The sequence below is a fragment of the Poecilia latipinna genome, unplaced genomic scaffold (genome assembly GCF_001443285.1).
Source record: "Poecilia latipinna isolate Pla-1442-1.1 unplaced genomic scaffold, P_latipinna-1.0 Scaffold232, whole genome shotgun sequence".
Classification (NCBI taxonomy): domain Eukaryota; kingdom Metazoa; phylum Chordata; class Actinopteri; order Cyprinodontiformes; family Poeciliidae; genus Poecilia; species Poecilia latipinna.
In genome coordinates this window covers 230,574-251,651 of record NW_015112848.1, presented here as the reverse complement: position 1 = coordinate 251,651, position 21,078 = coordinate 230,574, and the positions used below count along the sequence as shown (strand labels likewise).

The window sequence follows — 21,078 nt, the reverse complement described above, 5'->3', positions numbered from 1 at the left end:
GCTCAGAGGATGAAAGAGACCACCCACGGAGGGTGAGAGGGGAATTTTTTATATATAATAGACCAACATAATGTAACTCATAATTACATTATGTTGTAATCATGAGCTACAACATAATGCATGGATTTATTTTTGCAAGTAAATATCTGAAAAGTGTGGTGTGCATATGTGTTCAACTGCATTTACTTATTTGCCTGTAAATGAATTCCAATGCAACCAAATGCTTTTAAAATTCGGCTAAGTATATTCTCCCATTGACCTCAGTATAAATGCTGTTCAGTAAACAGTGTCACAAAGAACAGAGAACACGGGATGGTCAGACATAAAACTGTTTAGTTTTATGAATGGCGGGGTTGTAAACCAACACCCACAACTTCTCATCAACTCTGCTAATCTGGTCTCTGTGCAGGAGTGGGACGAATATTGGATAGCTGAAAGTCAGCAGAAAGTAAGTAGTTGAAGACAAATGCACACGTAAACAAATGCAAAACGAGTACCATTTTTTTTTCTTTTTCAAATTCACAATTATGCTTGAATTCCTGTTTGTTTATGACATAAAAATACAACAAAACACAGCCATACAATCTAGTTTCAATAAATTAGAATATTGAAAATTCTCTCATTTCACTAAATCAATTCAAAGACTGATGTGCTTAAGTCTATTTATTGTGATTTTTCTGCTTTTAGCTAATGAAAACATGACACATAAGATTAAAATATCACACCAGACCAATAAAGAAGACATTTAGTAGAGATGGTGGTCTAGTGAAAAGTATATTTAATGAGCCTCATTAGAAAGGGTATTCCAATTTATTAAATATGACTGTACTTTGGCATTTGAGGTTTGTAAGTGACAGATAATGAAAAAGTTAAAGCATATTAATGGTTTTGCATGACAAAATGTACAATTTTACATAGAAACAGAATATGAAAACAAAAACAGAACTGAACATTCAATATTAGAAATAGACTTTTTATCATAAATTAATTGCATACTGAATCTAACATATCAAGCTTAAATCTCCTTTATATTTTTTTTATGTACAATACATACTCTAAAAATATATGGCTGTATATCTGTACAAAGATATATTCCATACAAAAGTGACCTAGCAGCATTAAAATAGTAAGGATTATCAGATATAAAATTAAATGAAAAGGGTTACAAATTGTACCTGAAAAACTGGGATTTAAGATGTTTTTAAGTAAACCCAGTTTCAAGCGTATTTTATATTGTTCCTAAGATTTTCCTCAAAATACTGGAACAACATATCGAATGTATCATATCCAGATAAAAAGAGATCTTGCATCACTAAAGCAAAAATCAAAAAACAGTAAAAGAAACAAAGACGACAAAAATAATCAAAGTGTTAAAACCCCATACTTTCAATGTAAGCCTCTTCAAAACAAAGGGGAAAAAATGCTTTTAGTAGACACATCAGTAGCTTTATCAAATTCATTTAAAAAGCTTATAAATGCACAACAGTTAGCTAAAACATGGCAGTTTTCTCTGTTTTTTTTTTTTTTTGTGTTTCAGCAACTGAAAGTCTGGAAGAGAAAGACAATTAAAGACAAGAAAATATCAGCCCAAACAATGTTTATAATTTTGCCATTTTGTGCCCCGCAAAATGAAAACGTCATCACAGTCCAAAAGCAATAACTTACCACATAAAGTTGTGCACCTTTTGAGGAACTATTGGCGAAAAGACGACGTGTTCAGCAGTGAAGTCCTGCATCATGGTGAGAAAGACTTTGTCGGAACAGAGGAGAGAATGTGAGGTTTATTTGAAACCGGGAAGAGCGGTTTAAATATTCCCACAAAAAATAATAATCCCGTTCGGTAACACTTTATTTGAAGGGGGGTGAATAAGACTGTCATGACACTGTCATAAACATGACAGTTCATGACACCTGTCATGAACATGAATAAGCCTTCATGAATATTTATGACTGTTGTCATAAAGCGTCATTCGGTAAATTATGACACTTTTAATACAAAGTTGACATTATTCAAAATGTCTTTGTTATGACAACTTGACATTAACCAAGAAATCATTACTGCTTAAACTTTACCTTTAATAACATAAAGTTACCTAATTTTATGTTAAGTGCAATCAGTAATACTTTTATAACAAATTTATATCAGTAATGATTTCTTGGTTAATATCAAGTTGTCATAATAAAGACATTTTCAATAATGTCAACTTTGTATTAAAAGTGTCATACTTTACCAAATGACACTTTATGACAGCAGTCATAAATATTCATGAAGGCTTATTCATGTTCATGACAGGTGTTATGTCATGTTTATGACGGTGTCATGTCAGTCTTATTCACCCCCCTTCAAATAAAGTGTTACCATCTCATTCTTAGTCGGTTGTTTTTCAACGAGGGTGTTTCCAAACGTCTGCTCTGTTCAGCTGTCCCTTGAGCAGGACGACGCAATCTCCTCTGGTGATTTGGATTTTAGGCTTTGCGTCCAGAAAACTCACATATAGTGTCCTGCGCTCCGGAAGGAAGAGTCGCTGTTATCTCCGGCAGGCATATGCGTTAATGTTTTTGATGACATAAAACCCTATGCTCATTGGAGGCATAGCTATTGTCCGTCCAGCCCGAAGAATTTTAGGTTTCAGCTCTGGGAACGTCTCATCGTTGCCCATGAGGAGCTTCTCCCCATTCAGCTGTACATGTCTGTAAAAAGAATACAAAAAAAAAAAAAATAGTAAGACCCATAGAGTTCTTATTTAGTCAAGAAGCAGACGGTTCTACGCCCTTTAAAAAAAGAACATAGTCACAGGAAAAATTGATAGCCAGAACTGAAATGTTGCAATTCTAGAATTTTAAATAGGTTTAAAATACAATCAAATATTTCATTTATCCCTATATTTTAATTTAGAAAGTGAAACTAATTTCACAACAGTTATATATTTTAGAATTTTATTCTACTTCATTTTACAGCTAACCAAAATGCAAAATTCATCTTTCCAGAAAATTTAAATATCACATGAGTCATTAAGGTCACGATCAGCGCTATAAACAATCTCACACCTTACAGTGTGACAATGGGTGCATTTAGGGGAATCAATAAAAATCAAATGGTCTTTTATATTTGAACCTTTACAGTTTGACAGAATAATATTTGCTTTTTTTTCTGTTGAAGAGTGCAGCCTTTAAAAATAAGGATTAAGTCGTGCAGGACACTGCAGCCGTTAAATGAGTGATCTTCGTTGTTTGGTATGTAGTGTGAGTGTTTCCTCAGCCATCTGAGGGTCATCAGGCATGGTTTTGTAAGCCTTTCCCAGCTGCTTTCTGACACATAATACCACAGATTGTAAAATGTATGTGAAAGGCTAAAGAGGAAGATGAATTGCATCAACTTTTGGTTGAAACGCTGATTCCAAAAATTAAACACTTGGGGGCGCTGCTGTTACAATTTTGCAGCGCAGTAGCGCAGATAAAACCTAAAAGTTTCAATAGCAGACCATTTTTTTAACTACTTGGCATAAGTAGCTTAAAAGATGTTGTGGATTACAAATCAGCACCAAAATAAACATTTAATTTTAGAAAAAAAAAAACAAAAAACAAAAAACAAAAAAACAAACAAAAAAAAACAAACTAAAAATTAGTTTAAATGTATTTTTCTATGTTGTCCTATAAAAATGGCATTTGGTAAACATTTTAAGTACTTTAGATTATGAGTACTCTTTGTAATGTCAGGATAAAAACTGTTTATTCTGTCTGATTTAAACTTAGAGTTTAATTAGACAGTCTCACTTGAATGTCTGATGTTTACTTGCCATAACATTTTTATGGTATTTGTTATGCATTTTTGTAAACTAGAGAACATAGCATTCAATAAATTAAAGTAAAACCATTTATTGAATTCCAACAATCCAACAGCAATCAGGTAAGGTTTTGTGTTTACTCATAATGTATGTTTATCTATAAAACATTAACTACATCATTTAGAATTAGCTTTATTTGCAGATTTTTTTTTTCTGAAACAGTGTTCCTTTAGTTCACAGCATTGTTAGTTTTAAAAAATCAAAGCTTTTCTTAAATGTGGTTCAGTTACTGACGTTGTAAAGTTTATAATGCAATAGAAAAAAAAAAAAACTGGCGGTCTGGAGGTAATTTTTACAAGAACCAAACAAATTAAATAAAATTTCAAATAAAATTATGCCCTCCAATGAGAATTTACAAGTTGAACTGACCTGCTCAAAGTTGCCCCTCGACAGGCATTAGTCTAAACACTTTAAAAAGTCCCACAAAGGCAAATTTATAGACATCTGGTGCTGTTGAATTGATCATTAAATTCTCATGCAGTGCCTGTGGTAAAAGAGAGCACTTTAAGGACAGATAATGGGACATCATTAGCTGCCTCGCCTTTTAATTGCCTTACGATCCTGTTCAAACACTAAAAACATCCTTCATAATTACGCTGTTCTCCAGGTTTATGCATCAGCCTCCATTAAGGCCATATGCAGGTATCGTATGCTTCAAAGACAATCTCACACTTCCACAGTTGTGAGTCATTAGGCTGTTATCCCAGGATTTTGGGCTTAAATCAAAGTAAAAAAAAACCCAACAGACCAGGTGATTTAGGGTAGACAGCATGAGACTAAAACTATAACGATTTTATTTCAAGAAACATTTTGAGGAAATTAGAATTATGTGGGGTTATTACACTAACTGAAAATAAATCATAGATTAAAAAAAAATACCAAATCAGCAGTGGGAGGTTAAACAGACAGCAGTTAAATGAAGAATGTATTATTGTATTTAAGTTGGAAACCGAGAAGGAAAACAGATTAAAAACACACTGGAATAACTGAACTGGATTATGGCAGGATTTAAAAGGATTCCCTCGGTATATTTGAATTGAACTTTCTCCGTACCTATCCTGAGATTACTTTTGTTGTCGGTCGTTGCTGCATAAATAATCCGAACTGAACTTTATTTAACCTTGTGAATGGATATGTACTGGGAACATTTCCGTGTAATACCATTAAAGCCCCAACAGAAGACAACTGATAGAGAGCAGAAGGAAAAAAAAAACGGGAATCTAGATGTGTATTTTCATGTTTTGTGGTACGCAATTCACCCAGCATGCTGGCTCAGCACAACCTATGGTCTTAAAACTAAATTAATTTAATGCAGCTTTGTAAAGGGTCTGTGTTTAGCACCTTATAAAAACTGCTTATAAAATTCCAATATTCCTGACTCCTCAGCTCCATGCCCTTTAGGCCACTGCACAAAATAATTACCTTTTAAGATCATAACCTGAAATCACATCATTAGGGGTAAATAATTAGCTGTTTTTTTTGTGTGTTTTTTTTTTTAAATAAATAGAAACAAAGAAATAGGCAAATTTCAACCTGGCTCTGAGTCCACCCTCGCCGTGGGGTTGGAGTAGGTACTGATGGACGGTCCTGTTCCGTAACGTCCCTGCTAGCTTGATTTTCTTCCTCGACCGATGGAGATTGATGATGTAGATCGTAATGGAGCCTCTCATGTAGTTAGGACTGATCCCACAAAGGATAAAGCACAGCATGAAATAAAACATACTCCTCTTCACATCTGCTACTGAGGATTTTCTATATTACAATGCCGTTATGAATTAGACTTTCTATTAATAATGATACATACAAAGAGAGGGAAGTCTTTGATATTTTTATCATGAAGTTATAGATGAAAAGCACAACTCATTTATCTCATCTGGATCAAAAAAACTTTCAGAAAATACGGAGAGAAAGGTAATGTTTAACATATGGAGAGGAAACCAGATATTTACATACGCCATATGAAAGGACACGTTACCTTGTTTTCTCACTGTCTGACATCAAATCAGACTAAACCTTTTCTGTTTTTGGTCAGTTAGTAAAACATGTATGTGAGCTAACTGACATATATTTATATTCTTTTATTACTTTTATTACATTTTTAGTATTTTTCCACAAATCACAAGCGCTTGTGGAGAATTTGGTGCATTTCTCCTGACAGATCTGATAGTTTGTAGGCCGCCTTGCTCATACATAACTTTTCTGCTCTGCCCACAAGTTTTCTATGGGACTGAGATCAGGTCTTTGTGATCCAAAACATTCATTTCGTTATTAGTTTGGTAACTAATTTGACTGCACACTATGGATTATCTGTCATTTGACAGGCAAATTTGTGCTCAAGATTGAATTTCCAGGCTGATGACACAATGTTGTCATCGTCATACTTCAGTGATGATAATGGTGGCTGCTATTGTTTACAAACTGTAATCTGAGTTTGAGTTGTTGACCAAAAATCTGTGTTTTGCTTCTTTTCCACTCCAAAGCTGCGAATCAACCTACCAGAAGCTACAAAGCCATGACATCATCGTCAGGGATTTCCCCAAATAGTTAAAAGGCATAGCTGAGTTAACATATGTAATCTTCTGACTTTGAAGAAAATGTTTAAAAAAATCTCCAAAATATTATCTGTCATAATAAAGGCCTTAAACAAACAAAAATAATTTTGGAAATTCTAGGATCTAAAGAAGAAAGAAAAGTAAGAATAAGTTGCCCTAATTTTGCGTCAAGCTGCAAAAAAGTCTTCTGACACAGTGCAAGTGAATATCTGGTTTCCACTCCACATTTTGCATTCACTACACTAACTTTGATGTCTTTAACATTTCAGTACAATAATGCATAATCAGCTTGGACAGTGTCTAATATTAAAACCTGCTTTTTGTCTGGTTCTGGGTCAAATGAAGGCTGATCTAACAAAAAGGACAACAATTCTTGAGTTACACAGACAACACTGTTTAAGTCCTGCTCTAGGGACACAATTTGATAGGAATATTAGCTAAAGGTAAATAAGTAAGCGAGACAGATAAAACAAACATGATAAAATCTTATAAGGGCCCAGATATGAGGACAAAGACAACACAGCTGTAGTGAATACCACATGTCAGCCGTGGTGTTCAGGGTCAAGGCTAAATAGTCTGGTGGTTATAACTCTTCCCTAAAAGAAAAAAAAAATCTCATATCCTTACAGCAGACTTGTTTTTGGCTTAATGTTTATCTTTCTTTTGGGCACAGAGCGAACCATTTATTTCATCACCCTGCAAGACAGCAAGCATTCAGTATATATTTACCAGAAGACAGAATAAAAGACTGCATTGGAGCTGGGAACTCAGCGTGTCTGGCTCTGGGTTAAGCTCTCAAAGTCTCGTTTCTAAGAAACGTGGAGCAGGGCAGAGAGTGATGGACCCGACGGTTAGATGGAGAAATTGATAATGATCTCTTAGGCCCAAGCGATGAGGAACCAAACCAGAAACATAAACTCATTTTCTGTTTGATGTCTGTGCGTCAGTAGAAAGACGGAAAAAAATAAAAATAAAAATGCCACACAAACCACTAAGGGGAGGTAAAAGGGCAGAAGAAGTCAAACATCTAAGATGAAGAAACTTTTCAATCCACTCACTGGCTGGACACATTTACAGTACAGCCAAACCACCAAGACAACAAGGGTTTCTCCACACGCTGACTGTGTACAACCACAAAGTGGCAGAAATATTGGAAGCTAAAGTGGTTTTGGATGTGAAAGGGAGAGTTTTCAGTCCTAAATGTTTGGCCACGAGTAAACGAGTCCTGAACTTGTGCACATAATAACATCGTTCCACTCCCAAGCTACCAAACCAATTGAAAACTGTCAGAATTGTTCACACATGCTATTTATAATAAACTGCCTGCACTTGTAATCGTCCTTCTATCCGAGTAACGGTAACCTATTTCTACCTGAGATGCTCCAAACTCTAAGTGAACTATGTCTAGAGTAAGGCCGTAGAGTAAGTCTAGCCTGGTGCTGACAGCCTCTGGCCTGGGTTAGACGATAACCTTGAACAGGCCATGGCAACTCTTCATCTCCTCCCTGCACAGACGGCCTTATTGTCCCTCCCCCCACCCCCTCAAATATCCCCCTCCAGCCAATCCGAGACGGGATGAAGGCTTAGCACACCTTTCAGCGGCTCTTTGACGACAGGGAGACAGAACCCACACACCTGATAAGTGATACCCGTTAAGTTTTATAGGCTCCGAGCTGTGAAAGAGCGGGTGTCCACGAACTGCTTATTTATGGGACGCCAAATGGGCGAAAAGGAGATTTTGTTCTTCCCCACCAGATAATAAGCCTCAGGTATTTGCACAGTGACACTGGGGGTCGTTTTAACTGCAAAACTCTGCTTTGTTCTAAAGCTTCAAGGACATTCCCAACGCATTGCTGTATTTTTGCAAAAGGTTACAGTCTCAGAATTAAAACACAACAAAACAAAAAAAAGCTGTCAGGCCTTGATGCAAATGAATTCTGGTACATACTTGTAGTAGCTCGTACAGTGGGCATAGATACGTAGCTTGTCCCGAATGACTCGCCCTGGCTGGGGCTTCCTCTGGAGTCCAGCTACCCGGACAGCTAAAACCCTCGGACCAACCAGACGCTTGAAGACCAGAGAAAACCAGTAGTCCTGTAGGAGCCAGGCCAGTAAGACACAAAGAGAAGCACACAATTAGCTTTATTTTTCAAAAAAATTATTTTAGAAACACAAGCAGGCATCCACCAACAACCATCCAGCACTTTTCAAAACAAAAAAAGCTGTGTTACTAGTTACTGTGTTACTAGGATACTTTGTCAGCTTTGAGGTAACTGGAAACACTAGTTCAAGTTTTAGATTGAAACCTCATGTTCATTGTAAAGCTTATCTGCTTTTTGTTTTTACTTTTAGAACATGTTATGGGTCTTCAGAGTTTCTTGCATGCATATGTTGCATCAGATCACAGTAAGTTCTGTTTCTTTATTTTAATAGAGATGCACAGAGAAACCAGCTGGTGACTATAGAATCAAACAACTTTCAGCTCGACTCACCTCTAGTTTAAAGCATCAGCTCTGTAATTATTTTGGTTTATTTTAAAACTAAATATAACAATATAAAAATGATTCTTTAAAATAATTAGAGACCAATCACAACAAGAAGCCTCACAGAATGTTTGAATTCAGCTCTTTTATTGTAGTTTTTAAAGAAAAACATTGAATCAGATAAATCAGTGTCGGCCAGTCAAAACTTTACCAAATCTGAAGAACTTTGATTGGCGGATCTTTATACTGTGATTTTATGTACAAATGAGCTGCAACTGCCGAACTCTGTCAGAAGAAATAAAAAAAAAAATGTTGCCTTAATTTCCTGGTAACCCAGACAGGTTACCAGGAAATTCTGGTAATTGTGGCGAAAGCTTTGGTTTTTGGTTAAGTGACAATGAATACTTCAAGTGAAAAGCATCTACATGTGAAGAGTCAACATGAAAAGTAAAGCCCAAACAACAGCTATGCCTTAAATACCACATTTTTACAAACTATTGTGGTGCATCATAAATTGCTGTTTCACGTTATCCTTAATAAGAAGTTCACCATACTGTGCCTCACTCTACAGACTACACAGACTCAACACCTCTTCAAGAGATTCAGAACAACATGTGCTCCTCAGGAAGTTCCCATGCAATCCTGCATATGGCAACATTTAAGGGCTTCTTTTTTCCACGCAGACTTTAACTTAATTTGCTGCCAAGGCATCGAAGAAGCAGAGCACAGTATAGAGCGGGATATTGTTGACAGTGGCCAGAGGGACTGATAGATGAATACTCGGTCAGAGCTATGATCTATCGTAATTACATCATGTGTAATGGAGACTTTATGCTTTCGTTTTATTTTCAAAATTTTTTCACAAAAAACCCCCCCTAAAAACAAAAACAACCAGAGATTGAATAATTTTAGTACACGCCTGCTCTTAATTGTCAGACAAAACAGTAATAGATTTAACATGATTACGATATTGTTGTGACAAATATTTTCCATGGTGCTGAATCTTTTTATTTTGCCTGTTTGGCTGTTTTCTTGTCCAACTGCCTGCCGTCTCCCAGTCTTCCCCAGACTCTCCCGTCGCAGATGGACAGAAAGACAAACATTAAGAGCAGGAGCAGCCAGCACGAAGCAATCCAGTCAAAACACAATTTAAACCAAGCTGAGAGAAAGCAACGGCGTGGGCACAGCGAAAGCTGCACCAAAAGCTCTAAACAAGAAAAGCCTTACTGCAGATACCAACGTAATATCAGCTGAAGGCGTGAACATGATGTCGCTCATCAAGTAAAAGTTGTTGCACTTTGTATTGCTAACCTTGGTGAGGTGGGAGAAAGTCTATCTTAATTTAATGACTGAAAGAAAAACAGACTATTTCAGAGCCATGTGGGCATTTGCTATCAGACTTTATAATGTTTTAGATTATCCCTTCATTAAATAATGCCATCGTTCTAAAATAGATAAAAAAAAATTACATTCACGATCATTTCAGACATTTTAAATTAAAATTAGATAGGAGTACTTTTATAAAGGCCAGCCATATTCCTTCACCTCCCTGCTTTTGACTGTAAAGTCAATATTGTCTCCACTTTTCACACAGGAGCAATATGTTCTCCGATACAGCAGATGTCTGCTCCTTAAGGAATTTAACTTAGATCATCATCACTCTGCAAAAAGACCTTACCACCCACCCCTGGAGACAGATAGCCAAGTCACGAGGAGGAAAAACAACAAAGAAAACAGGAAAAGGGAGTATGAATGAGACAGAAGGATGTGAACAAGAAAAGAGGAGGAGAGAGAGAGAGAGCGGGGAGGAAAGTGTGGAAAAAAGATGAAGGTGTTCAGTCCTTTAATGGGATGGGGGCTCTGAGTAGAATCTATCAATGGTGGAGTCATCCTATAGGGGAAGGGGCCAAGTCATAAATTTTCCCTGCAGAGGACAGGTTGGCCCTGCAGTGAATTCTCTCAGCAGGTAGGCCTGCACAGCCATCAGACATCCAGCAATGTTAAAAGCATTGTGATCCTAGCGGGAGCTCAGCATTCCCAAAAAAATAATGGAAACAAGAAGCAAAGCAAAATGAGGCCATCTTGATTGATTGATGCATCTTAGTTAGAGGAAAGCAAGTAGGCCGCTGCTTGAGCTGACAAACATAAGTCAAATTTAACAGATAGAAAATACCATCTGCAATTTTAAAGGGCTTTTTGGCATTTCCAATAAAGATTTTAAGGACTAAAGCAAAAAAACAAAAAAAACAAAAACAAACAGTTGACAAAGATCGTCAATCCATCAGATTTTTTTTATCATTGTTTAAGCTAGGATTTGAAGACGATATATTTTGTATAGCTTGCAAATAAATATAGATTTGTTTTATCCTAAGATGTAAAAATGACTCATTTCAAAGACACCTGCCATAGACGTTTAGTGTATTTTTCTTCCTGCATGGCCGGACCACAGTAAAACTTGCCTCAGCTCCACACAGTGTTGCAGGCTATTTGACCAACTCCCTGCATATCAGAGTCTCATGTTCCAGATCTCTCAGCGGCCGCCTGTCCCACACAGAGAGGGACACAGTTACGATGAAGGCAGAGGGGAGCGCTGACACTGTCCTGAGCTCCTGATAAAGGGCTTAGGTTACATGGCATTTTGCCCCTGCGTCTGACCACTCATCGCCACTAAACGCCTTTCATCTCAGCTAATAGCTCCCACGGGAAAGAGCCAGAGGTGCTATCGAAGTACTGGGCTTTGCCCAGGAACATTTCAGAGCCTGCTGGGATCAGCTTGGTCAGCTCCTGTTGTTGTGATGAAAGGCCAAACAGTGCGCATTATGTTTAATCCTTGTGTAGCTGAAACAAACTTACAGGTAAAGGGTTAAAGTTCTGATCCACAAGATATGTGTATCCATAGTCAAAGAACGAGTGCCGCAAAACCACATCAATGCCCTGCACAGCGGCCACACCCAGCGAGTTCATCCACCTGGAATGGGCGGAAATTACAGGAATATTAGAAAGTAAGTTGGAAAATAAAATGCACTAAATGAAAATCAAATCAAATCTAAATATTAATTAATTTTTTGTATTATGCCACTTACAGAAAGCTTGCGGCGTACGTCTCAGAGAGATTGTTGATGCCGCCGGCCCACGCTGGTCCAAGTCCACCCAGCCACACCTTCTTCCCCGGAGTGTGTGTGTTAACAACCTGTAAAGAGCCGACAAAATGCAGGTGAACACCACAAATGTTGAGGTCTTGCTGTGAAATCGCAAAGCATCGATAGTTATCCGAAAAAAGAAGTTAACCATGTTCAGAGTAAAAGAACAAGTTAAAGTTAAGTAAGAGAGACTTGTAAAAATGAATAAGTGGCGTAATAAAACCCAAGTAATTTTTACTTTAATGCACGTTAATAAAACTTTATACAAATTCACCAGGGGTGTATTATTCTATTCTATTCTATTCTATTAAGCCAAGAAACATAATTTATCCTTCCAGTTCTTAGATGCTGAAATGTGGTCCAGATTGAGATCCATAATGGAAAACCTGCCTCTGTTATGAATGTTGGTGCTGGGAATGGTTGCTTCATTTCCCTCAGGCTCTGAGCTGTTTCTCTTTTGTAAATCAGTACATTTGGTGCAGAGGCTCATGTTGACACTAGTTTTTCCAAAGGAATAGAAAAGGTGTTTTATAAATAAATTGAATTATCTTTTCATATCTTCTCCTCAACATGGTCTGCAAATCTAACTTACAGAAATTAGAAGTTGACTAAAGAAAATATTCGTGAATCTTTGAAACATACAAAAAAATGCATTTTGCATAAAATGCAAAAAAAAAAAAAAAGATAAAATAAAATACAGATGTATAATTTTGGGTTTCGAAAAATGAAGTTCGTCATAGAGTTTTGCACTACATATACAAAGAAAATGTAATCCACAATAAATATTTAGGATTTTAAAGGAAACACTGGTACCTTGGTGACTTTAGCAATCTGTTCTGTCAGTGTGTCCAAAAGACGAGTCTTTAGGAAGTCCTCTGCTTTTTTTACTCTGCCATCCATGAAATAACTGGACGAGAAACAGAAAAAACACGATCAAAGAAACACACTCAGAAATTAATGAATCTATTTTGAATCGTATTTTTACTACCCTAAAAACTATTTAACTATTAAATTAAATCCATCATTGATTATTTAACATGGTTCTGGTGTCAATCCTCTTCATTTCCACAATTATCATACCAAATTGTGTTAAATAATTTTATACTATTTAAAGGAAGGTGATCAAATTTTCAGCTTTTTGATTATAAACATTTATTGAGAAAAATTCAAGTCATCAAAAATATGTTTATAACAAGCTTAATTAACAACAAGAAAGACAAATAACTTGGTATTGTGATTTAGCAGAGCTGGCCCAGGGTTGCCTCAGGCCCTGGGGAAAATTTAATCTAGGAATCCACGTCCAGGTAAACCCACCACAATGCCTCTGATGTGTCTTTTGCACATTTTGTATCCATATAATCATTTTCACACCGTGCATGTCACTTGGCCAAACAGCAAGGTGGGTCCGGCTGCTGTAAAGTGTCAGGGAAGATTACTTTACTTCTCTTTTGCTCAGTCACTTAAGATTAATGATCAGTCAATAACAGAGTTGAAAACTCTTTTAAGACATTTTACATTTTACTAATTATATATTAAAGATAAAATTGATTTGCATCGATATCTGATATAACAAAACTGTTGCCATAGAAGAGTTTGATGCCAAAATTAATCTGGAGTTTAATAAAAATAATACAGAGCTGTGAAAGAAAATCATTGGAAACACTATTTCATATTTTAAAAGTTAACTTTGCAACACAAACAAATAAATTAATTACGCGTTAATGACTTTGCATTTTTGTGTTTTCATGATGTAAAGCACTTTGCTGAACTGTGCTATACAAATAAACTTAATTGATTTTTTATTTAATAAGTAGCAACAAATAATGACTGTCAGCTTAACTTAACTTTCATAATGAATAATTTTGGTGTCAACACATTCATACAATATATACATTTGCAGCATATTACATAGGTGTCACAATCAATAAAGTAAGAAATGTTACTTAAATATGTATATGTCTATTAATTCAAATACAATTAGGATACATACAATTAGTCCAGAATTTTCCACCAAAAGACAATAAATAAATACATACCTTAGGATGAATACAATTTAACAACAATAACAAACTGACTGGTTAACCAGCACTTAAAATCAACCATGACATTAGTCATTTTTGCCGCACCCACTGAAATTAGCTGGGAGAAACTCCAGTTTATATAATAATTATTTTTATTCCTGGACATATTTAATTATCCTTTCATCTTTAATAGTTTTCCCCTATATTTGTTTCTAATTTGAATTACACACTGATGGATTTAAGAAAATATTTTATGATTTAAATGATCACTATTGCTCCTAAAAAGTATAGTGTCCATTAATGAGTATGGACAACACTGCTAAAGTCAGGCGAGTGGTGTATAATCAAATTTATCACGACTGCATACATTATTTTGTAATAATAATGCGCAGAAACCATTGAAATATCAATAAAATGCAGAAATAACTAAATCATATCTTAATAGATAGAGTAACATTTTTAATCTTTTCAATAATAATTGGTGAATTGAGTTTAGATAATTTATTTTCTAATATTATTTGAATGAAGACATACATGTACAAACACACATAACTTATTGATTTATGTATTGAATTGTGGCAGTGCTTGCCCTTCATAATCAGTCAGCCTGTCCACAGTTTTAAGTGAACTGCAGGTCTCCCGACACAGCAGGGGGCCTGAGGGCTGCAACATGATCTGCTTATTCCTCTAGCTGGCTCTTCATGTTTGGTGTAGCGTGGCATAAAAACAAATTTCACAAGGTTGACCAGTGACGTTTTAACTGCAAAGACTACACAACCTCACAGATGCAGCACTTTAGAATCTAATCTAAGAGGTCTCATTTTCATTGGCCTAAAATTGTTATGGTAACATGTCAGTTAGCTTCGCTGCTATAAACAGACACTGACATAACTGACACCGTCAATTTTGCAGCAGCACTTTGACAGTCCAGCTCCGTGTCAAAATGCTGGACTGCATCTGCGGAGAAACTGGAAGTGCTGGACTTTTGCTGAATGAACAATGTGGAAAGACATCTGCGGTGATCTCGTATGCAAACAGATAAAGACGTAAGAAAAAAGGAAAATGAAAAATGATGTTAAAAGACCATGATGAGAGTGGATTTTGTTGATAGTTGGAGTCAAAGATCTGTGTAAGATTTCCCTGCGGGCAGACCAAATGCTATTCCAAAATCTCTTTCAAAGGTTCAAAGAAAGAAAATAAGAGAGCCGTATGCACGGTCTGTAGTTCGTGTTTCAGTTACCATAAAGATACACCGGCACAGACGGTGTCTAGCAAATGCATTAAACTTTTTTCACATTGTGTAACATTACAGCTTCATATCAATGCAGTATGCTGGGATTCTACAGGCCAACACATAGGAGTGGAAAAGTAGAAGTAAAGAAAAAGCCGTTTTTTTTTTCCAACATTTATCACAAAAATGTTACAAGTGTGCAGTGGATTTTTACTACATCAAATTTACTCCGATAACTTTAAATAGATTCCAGTGTAGATGCTTTTACAAGTCAAATGAATTATTAAACTGAGTCTGCTTATTTTTATTTTAAGTCAAACCATCCAGCAAAAATGGAAAAAGCTTGGCTAAACTAAAGTTCCTGTCAAGAAGTGTCTCTCTACCTAAGCGGACAGATCAGGGAAGCATCAATCAAGAAGCCTGTGGTAACTCTGGAGGAGTTGCAAAGATCCACAGGTCAGGTAGAGACTCCTGCATCACTGCAAGGTTAAGCAGCTTTTTTTTCCCTCTTTCAATACATAAGCTTTTTCTTTCCTTCATAAATATCCACAACTCTGTTAACTATTATATCAAATTTGAATGCAATTCAAATTGCATTCAGAATATAAAAAAGTGAGTTTGCAAAGCAATGGGAATTTGCCATGAATATATTGCTAATTGTATTTTTCATCTGTCCAATTCACCAAACCCAAAGTGTGTTTCAATTTTTGTTTACACGTTAAAAGTATTTACTGAATATAAATTAGAAACACATTACTGTCAAGAGGATGTGATTTTCATAATTTCATGGAAAGATCAGCTCATTTCAGCAGTATAATGTTTTAATTATCCCCCCCCCCAAAAAAAAAAAAAAAAAATAAATAAATAAATAAATAAATAATTAGGGTCTGGGAAACTATTTCAACCTAAATACCAAAGTACAAAGACAACAAGACAATAAAATCTTGTCAAATGTCTACAAAACCTGTCATGGAAAATCTGTGGAAATGACAAACAGGTGAGTGAAAGTAATTTGAACAGAGCTGCATTTAGTTCGTGCAGGGTGAGGCAGTGTTGCAATCCGAGCTTAGACTCATTGAAATTTTCCTCATAGCACTGGAAAGGCCCCAAGCTCCTGGCCTCAAATTGTAAACAATGCAGGGATTAAGTCATACCAGTTATTTGGCTATCCTTTCATCTTTCCAGAGCGTTCACAATAATTCTTCAGGCCAGATCACAGAGAAAAAAAATTTTTCCCATCATACATGTGAACAAAACAAAACAAAAAAAACAGTGAGTGGTTTTTAAAATTTCAAGATGACATATTTTAGCTTAACACTTATGGTTGTTATTAAATAGCATTAAAAAAAAGGACATAAAACATTTGACTTGGTGTTTAAAACCAGAAATGTCAAAATCATTGCAGGTTTATTGAGTGCGGCAGTTGAAGGAGAACCAAAAGACAAATCCTATGTTTCTGCAGCACTTAGAAAGATCCTTGTGTGGTGCTATTCTACTGGTTGGTATTCACTAAAATGTAACAATGAACACGACTGTATCTGAATGTTTACAGACAAAAGTCCACTTGGTCAGCTTGTTTTACACAACTCTCTCCAAAGTGCCATCAAAGGTGGATCACTGACAATCCAGTGATCCAGTGATATATTCCAGTGCTGTCCTAAAACACAAATATGGCCCAGGAACAGATACGATGCAATCAAACAGGGATGGAAAAAAAATAGAGCCAAAAATGGAAGCGTAGTTGAAACCAGAGCATCCTTTTACAATGTATAAAAAGAAAAAAAAGATTTTCTCACTATCTTGAATTAAATCAGGTTGTAATTTCCCTTTATTGGATCAGCTGGAAGTGTTTTTATTACAGTTTCTTATTTTTACTTTCTTTGAAAAACTATTATGTTTGCAAATGAACACAACAACAAAAAAACATTGAGTTTTGGAGATATGTCAAGTGACTGGGCATAATAACAATTATTATTTTCTTTGCAGAAAAAAAACACAAAAGCTTGAAAGCCTGAGAACATCATCCTAACTGTGAAGTACAGGGATGGCAGCACCATGTTGACTGAGGTTTGTAGGACTGGCATACGTTACAAGATATCTGGCAGTGGAAAATAAGATGATGCGGAAATATTGAATCAGGTTCTCAAAAGCATCAGCAAAGAAGTCAAAGTGTGGGTACAAATGGGTCTTACAAACAAACAATGACTCAAATCATACAGCCAAATTAGTTGCAAAGTGGTTTAAATATAATTAAGTTTCTCTCCGTCGATGTTTTTGCTCTGATTTTGTGTTCAAAGCTGAAATGAAGCGTATAAAACTAATGGTAGCAGTATGTTACACCAGCACCTGTTAAAACAGGTACCAATGTTGAATAGTTGTAAAGATTGTTTAACTTCAATGTGATGTTAGAACATCCTCCACGTCAGATAATAAAAACTTTACAGGCAAGCAATTGTTTGAACTGTAATTAATTACAATATTGATATATATCCAAATTTTATCACCTGTTATATATTTTAATATTTATTGTATGATGTGTTTTTAATGATGGGGCTCAGCTGGCTGTAAAGCTCAGCTCATGGGCTAAACAATAAACAGCCAACAACAGCAAGTAAAAAAAGTAAAAAGTAAGTTAAAAAAAAAAAAAAAAAACTAAAATTACCTGCTGTGGTGAAGCGACCACTCCATTAGGTCACTTCACCAATCGTGAACAATCTACTTGCAAGTTGTATCAGGAAATATCCACCTGACGTGACTAGGAAAGTGGATACGCAGAGAGGAGGATCTGTTCTCTTGTGAACCTCTGTGCAGCTGAGGCTTATTACCAGCTTAATGAATCATCACCCAACAACAAAAGGATATATCCCCCCTCCCCAAAGGAACACCACCAGGAAATTTACAGCCTCCCTGTGAGCTAAAAAGCCACAACTCTTTACCATCTCTTTAATAGTGCATCTGCAATAAAAAAGTGAAAGCTCTCTAAGATGCAGCGTGTCTACAAGAAGTAAAGCAACTCAGGTCATTTTGTTCTTTTTTTTTTTTACTTTAAACCACAGCGAATAGTGAAAGTGGTTATTTTTTGTGATTCATTTCAATCTAATTCAATTCAATATATTTTTATAGCACGGATTTACAACAATCTCATTTCAAAGCGCTTTACCAGACAAATGGATCCAGTTGACATTTAGAAACGTGTAATTTGAGCTGTGATTCACATGATAAGCAAAAGAAGTACTATATGTTTAAGGCTATGGTCCATTTTAGTGCACCTCTTATTAAGTGAGAGGGTTGCTTCACACAGATGTTTTTGCTGCTAATAAGCACAGCTGGAACAGTTAGGCTAACATTATATGCTTTGCTCAGGGGCATCTAAACAGCGACTCTCCTGCAAAAGGGTAAATTTGTCTCCTTTGCTTTGCTCACTCATATTTTCACAACTAGCTGCCAGGTCTCACACGTTCGACTGTTAGAAATCTCTCACCATGAAGCAACCCCTGTAGGTAAGAGAGCTGACTGTATATGTGCTTGGAGGGCCTGGGTGTAGTTAAGTGTTTGATTGAAGTATATGTTAGTCTAAAACCACAAATGTCAACCTCATGGCACTGTTGGAGGAAAAGTAATGGAACCAACACTAGGATTCAACCTCTGGGGATTGTACGTGTTTGTAAAAAGCTTCATGGCAATCTATCATGTAGCTGCTGAGGTTTGTCAGCGTGGACCGAGGGGACAGCCCAGCACTGCTGCTTTTAGGGTAATACAAATACCACTGCTGAAGAAGTGTTATTTCAAATATCTAAACTTCCAGGTTCAATTCCCAACCCGTGTCAACAGTTTGGAATAGACGAAAACTGCTTACCAGACAGTGGGCAAATAAGCAAAACATTCACTGCAAAAGTTTTCATTCCCTTTAACCTTTTATTTTTTTAGATATATATATGCTGTCATGCTACACATACAAACACAAACACATTGTGGTATTTCATGTGATAGACCAACAAAAACTAAAAGACTGTTTTGAAAAAAAAAAAAATTAGATGCTCCTAAATGAAATAAAGTGAAATCAATTCACAATTTAATCTCAGTATAAAAACCACTATTTTAAAGGGGAGTGAAGTTTTTTTTGAGAACATTAGATAAACAGAATCATGAAGTCCAAAGAACACTACAGACAGGGATAAAGTTGTGGAAAGTTTGAAACATAGTTAAGGTACGAAACAGAATCCCAAGTGGTGGAAATCTTTAATCTATCGTCAGAAAATGGAAAGAGTGTATGGTCCAAATGTACAGCACCTAAAGTCACCGTCCTGGTAAAGACAGACTTATTCTGAAGGGTTTAAAACATATTTTAAAGACTTTGGAGAAAGCATTGATGGATATCTGCTTCAAATTTTTCAGTTGGGGATCTGTTTTGTCCACAGGGACAGGGAATCTGAGTAGAGTTTATAGGAATATGGGTGGAGATAAAACTACTTTAAAATCATTTATACCAGCCGTATATTTAAATTTAAAGTTATTTTTAATTCTACAATGGTTTTGTTTCTGAATAAAAATCAGACTGGCATCTCAGGAATGATAAAAAAAAAAACAACCCAGCTCTGTTCAGGGTGTTTCATTTCTGAAACACTGTAGCAGGAATTATATCTCAAAAGACGCGCGCGCAGAGGAGGGCTGAATACTTGAGAACACATGAGCTTTTATAATTGTAAATAATGTTGAAAGAAAGGTATCATTTAATGTTCCAGTTTGGTTGAATCCATTAAATTGCAATAAAAAGACATTAAATTTTGTGGTTGTAACATGAAAAATGTGAAAAAGGTGATTGAAACAATGATTACTTTTGCAAGGCACGGCAATAAATGACCGCACCGTTTTATTGCTTCCATAAGTATGTTCTTATTTTTAATTTGATGTGAGCAAATAATTGAAAAAGGATTAAAATAAGTAGATGTTTTCTTCCGCAGGTTAGTTAATTGTGCCATACTTCTTGTAAAATCTGGTCTAGGATTATTGAAAGAATATAAGCAAACATTCTAGTTCATGCGGTGATTCCCACTTTTTTTCTGCTGCACTTTTAATGAAGTGCAGCAGGAAGGGTTATTCATTCAGTGTTTTTTTTTTTCTTCAACCTGGCATGTTAAAGTCTTTCTAGGTCCTCTGAAAGGTATTTTGCAATTTAAAAACAGAAAGCCTTCACTTCTTGACTTGCTTAGAATTAAACTTATGACAAAGTGACAAATCTGCTTGATTTATACTTAAAGGTCCTGCTCTGGAAAAAAGAATGACAGAAGTGTTTTCTGATAACCTAAAACCAAGTAAACAGGAAAATACAGGCCAACTTAAGAGAGAAAAATTACAAAGAAAATGATTACATTTTGTCCTTTTTATGAGCCAAGATTCTCAAATATCTAAATACAGATACAGAATAACCTTCAAAGACAAAACAATTTTTTTTTTTTTTTTTATAACTTTGAGGTACAACATCGCCTACAAACTAACATTTTCTCTGCATGTGTTCTCACTACAACTACAAAAGCAGAGCATATCAGCCCAGCTCAAAAATTCATACATCACTGAATGGCTTAAATAAAAATACATTAAAGACCTGGCGTTATTGTTGTCTTCCGGACAACTCAGATCTTCTGGTTCAGGTCTATTCCGCATCTCCAGAGAAGCAACATTTAACTTTTATGCTTCTTTAATCTGGAACAAACTTCCATAAAACTGCAAATCAGCTGAAACACTGAGTTCCTTTAAATCAGGGCTAAAACTTGTTCGTTTAGAGTTGCCTCTAAAAAGGAACTGAATC

At 35.8% G+C, this 21,078-nt stretch overlaps 1 protein-coding gene across 1 annotated transcript in view; it reads right to left on the bottom strand.

Moving 5' to 3' along the window:
* Positions 1-2,347: 2,347 nt before the first annotated feature.
* The window catches only part of hpse2 (heparanase 2), a 69,767-nt gene continuing 51,036 nt past the window's right edge, over positions 2,348-21,078 (bottom strand). Inside the window, exons 7-12 of the mRNA XM_015032154.1 lie at positions 12,834-12,927; positions 11,964-12,070; positions 11,734-11,848; positions 8,346-8,491; positions 5,379-5,525; positions 2,348-2,691 (exon numbers count right to left, since the gene is read on the bottom strand). Of these exons, the coding sequence (XP_014887640.1) occupies positions 2,529-2,691; positions 5,379-5,525; positions 8,346-8,491; positions 11,734-11,848; positions 11,964-12,070; positions 12,834-12,927 (772 nt within the window). The 3' untranslated portion in view covers positions 2,348-2,528. The remainder of the gene's footprint in view (positions 2,692-5,378; positions 5,526-8,345; positions 8,492-11,733; positions 11,849-11,963; positions 12,071-12,833; positions 12,928-21,078) is intronic.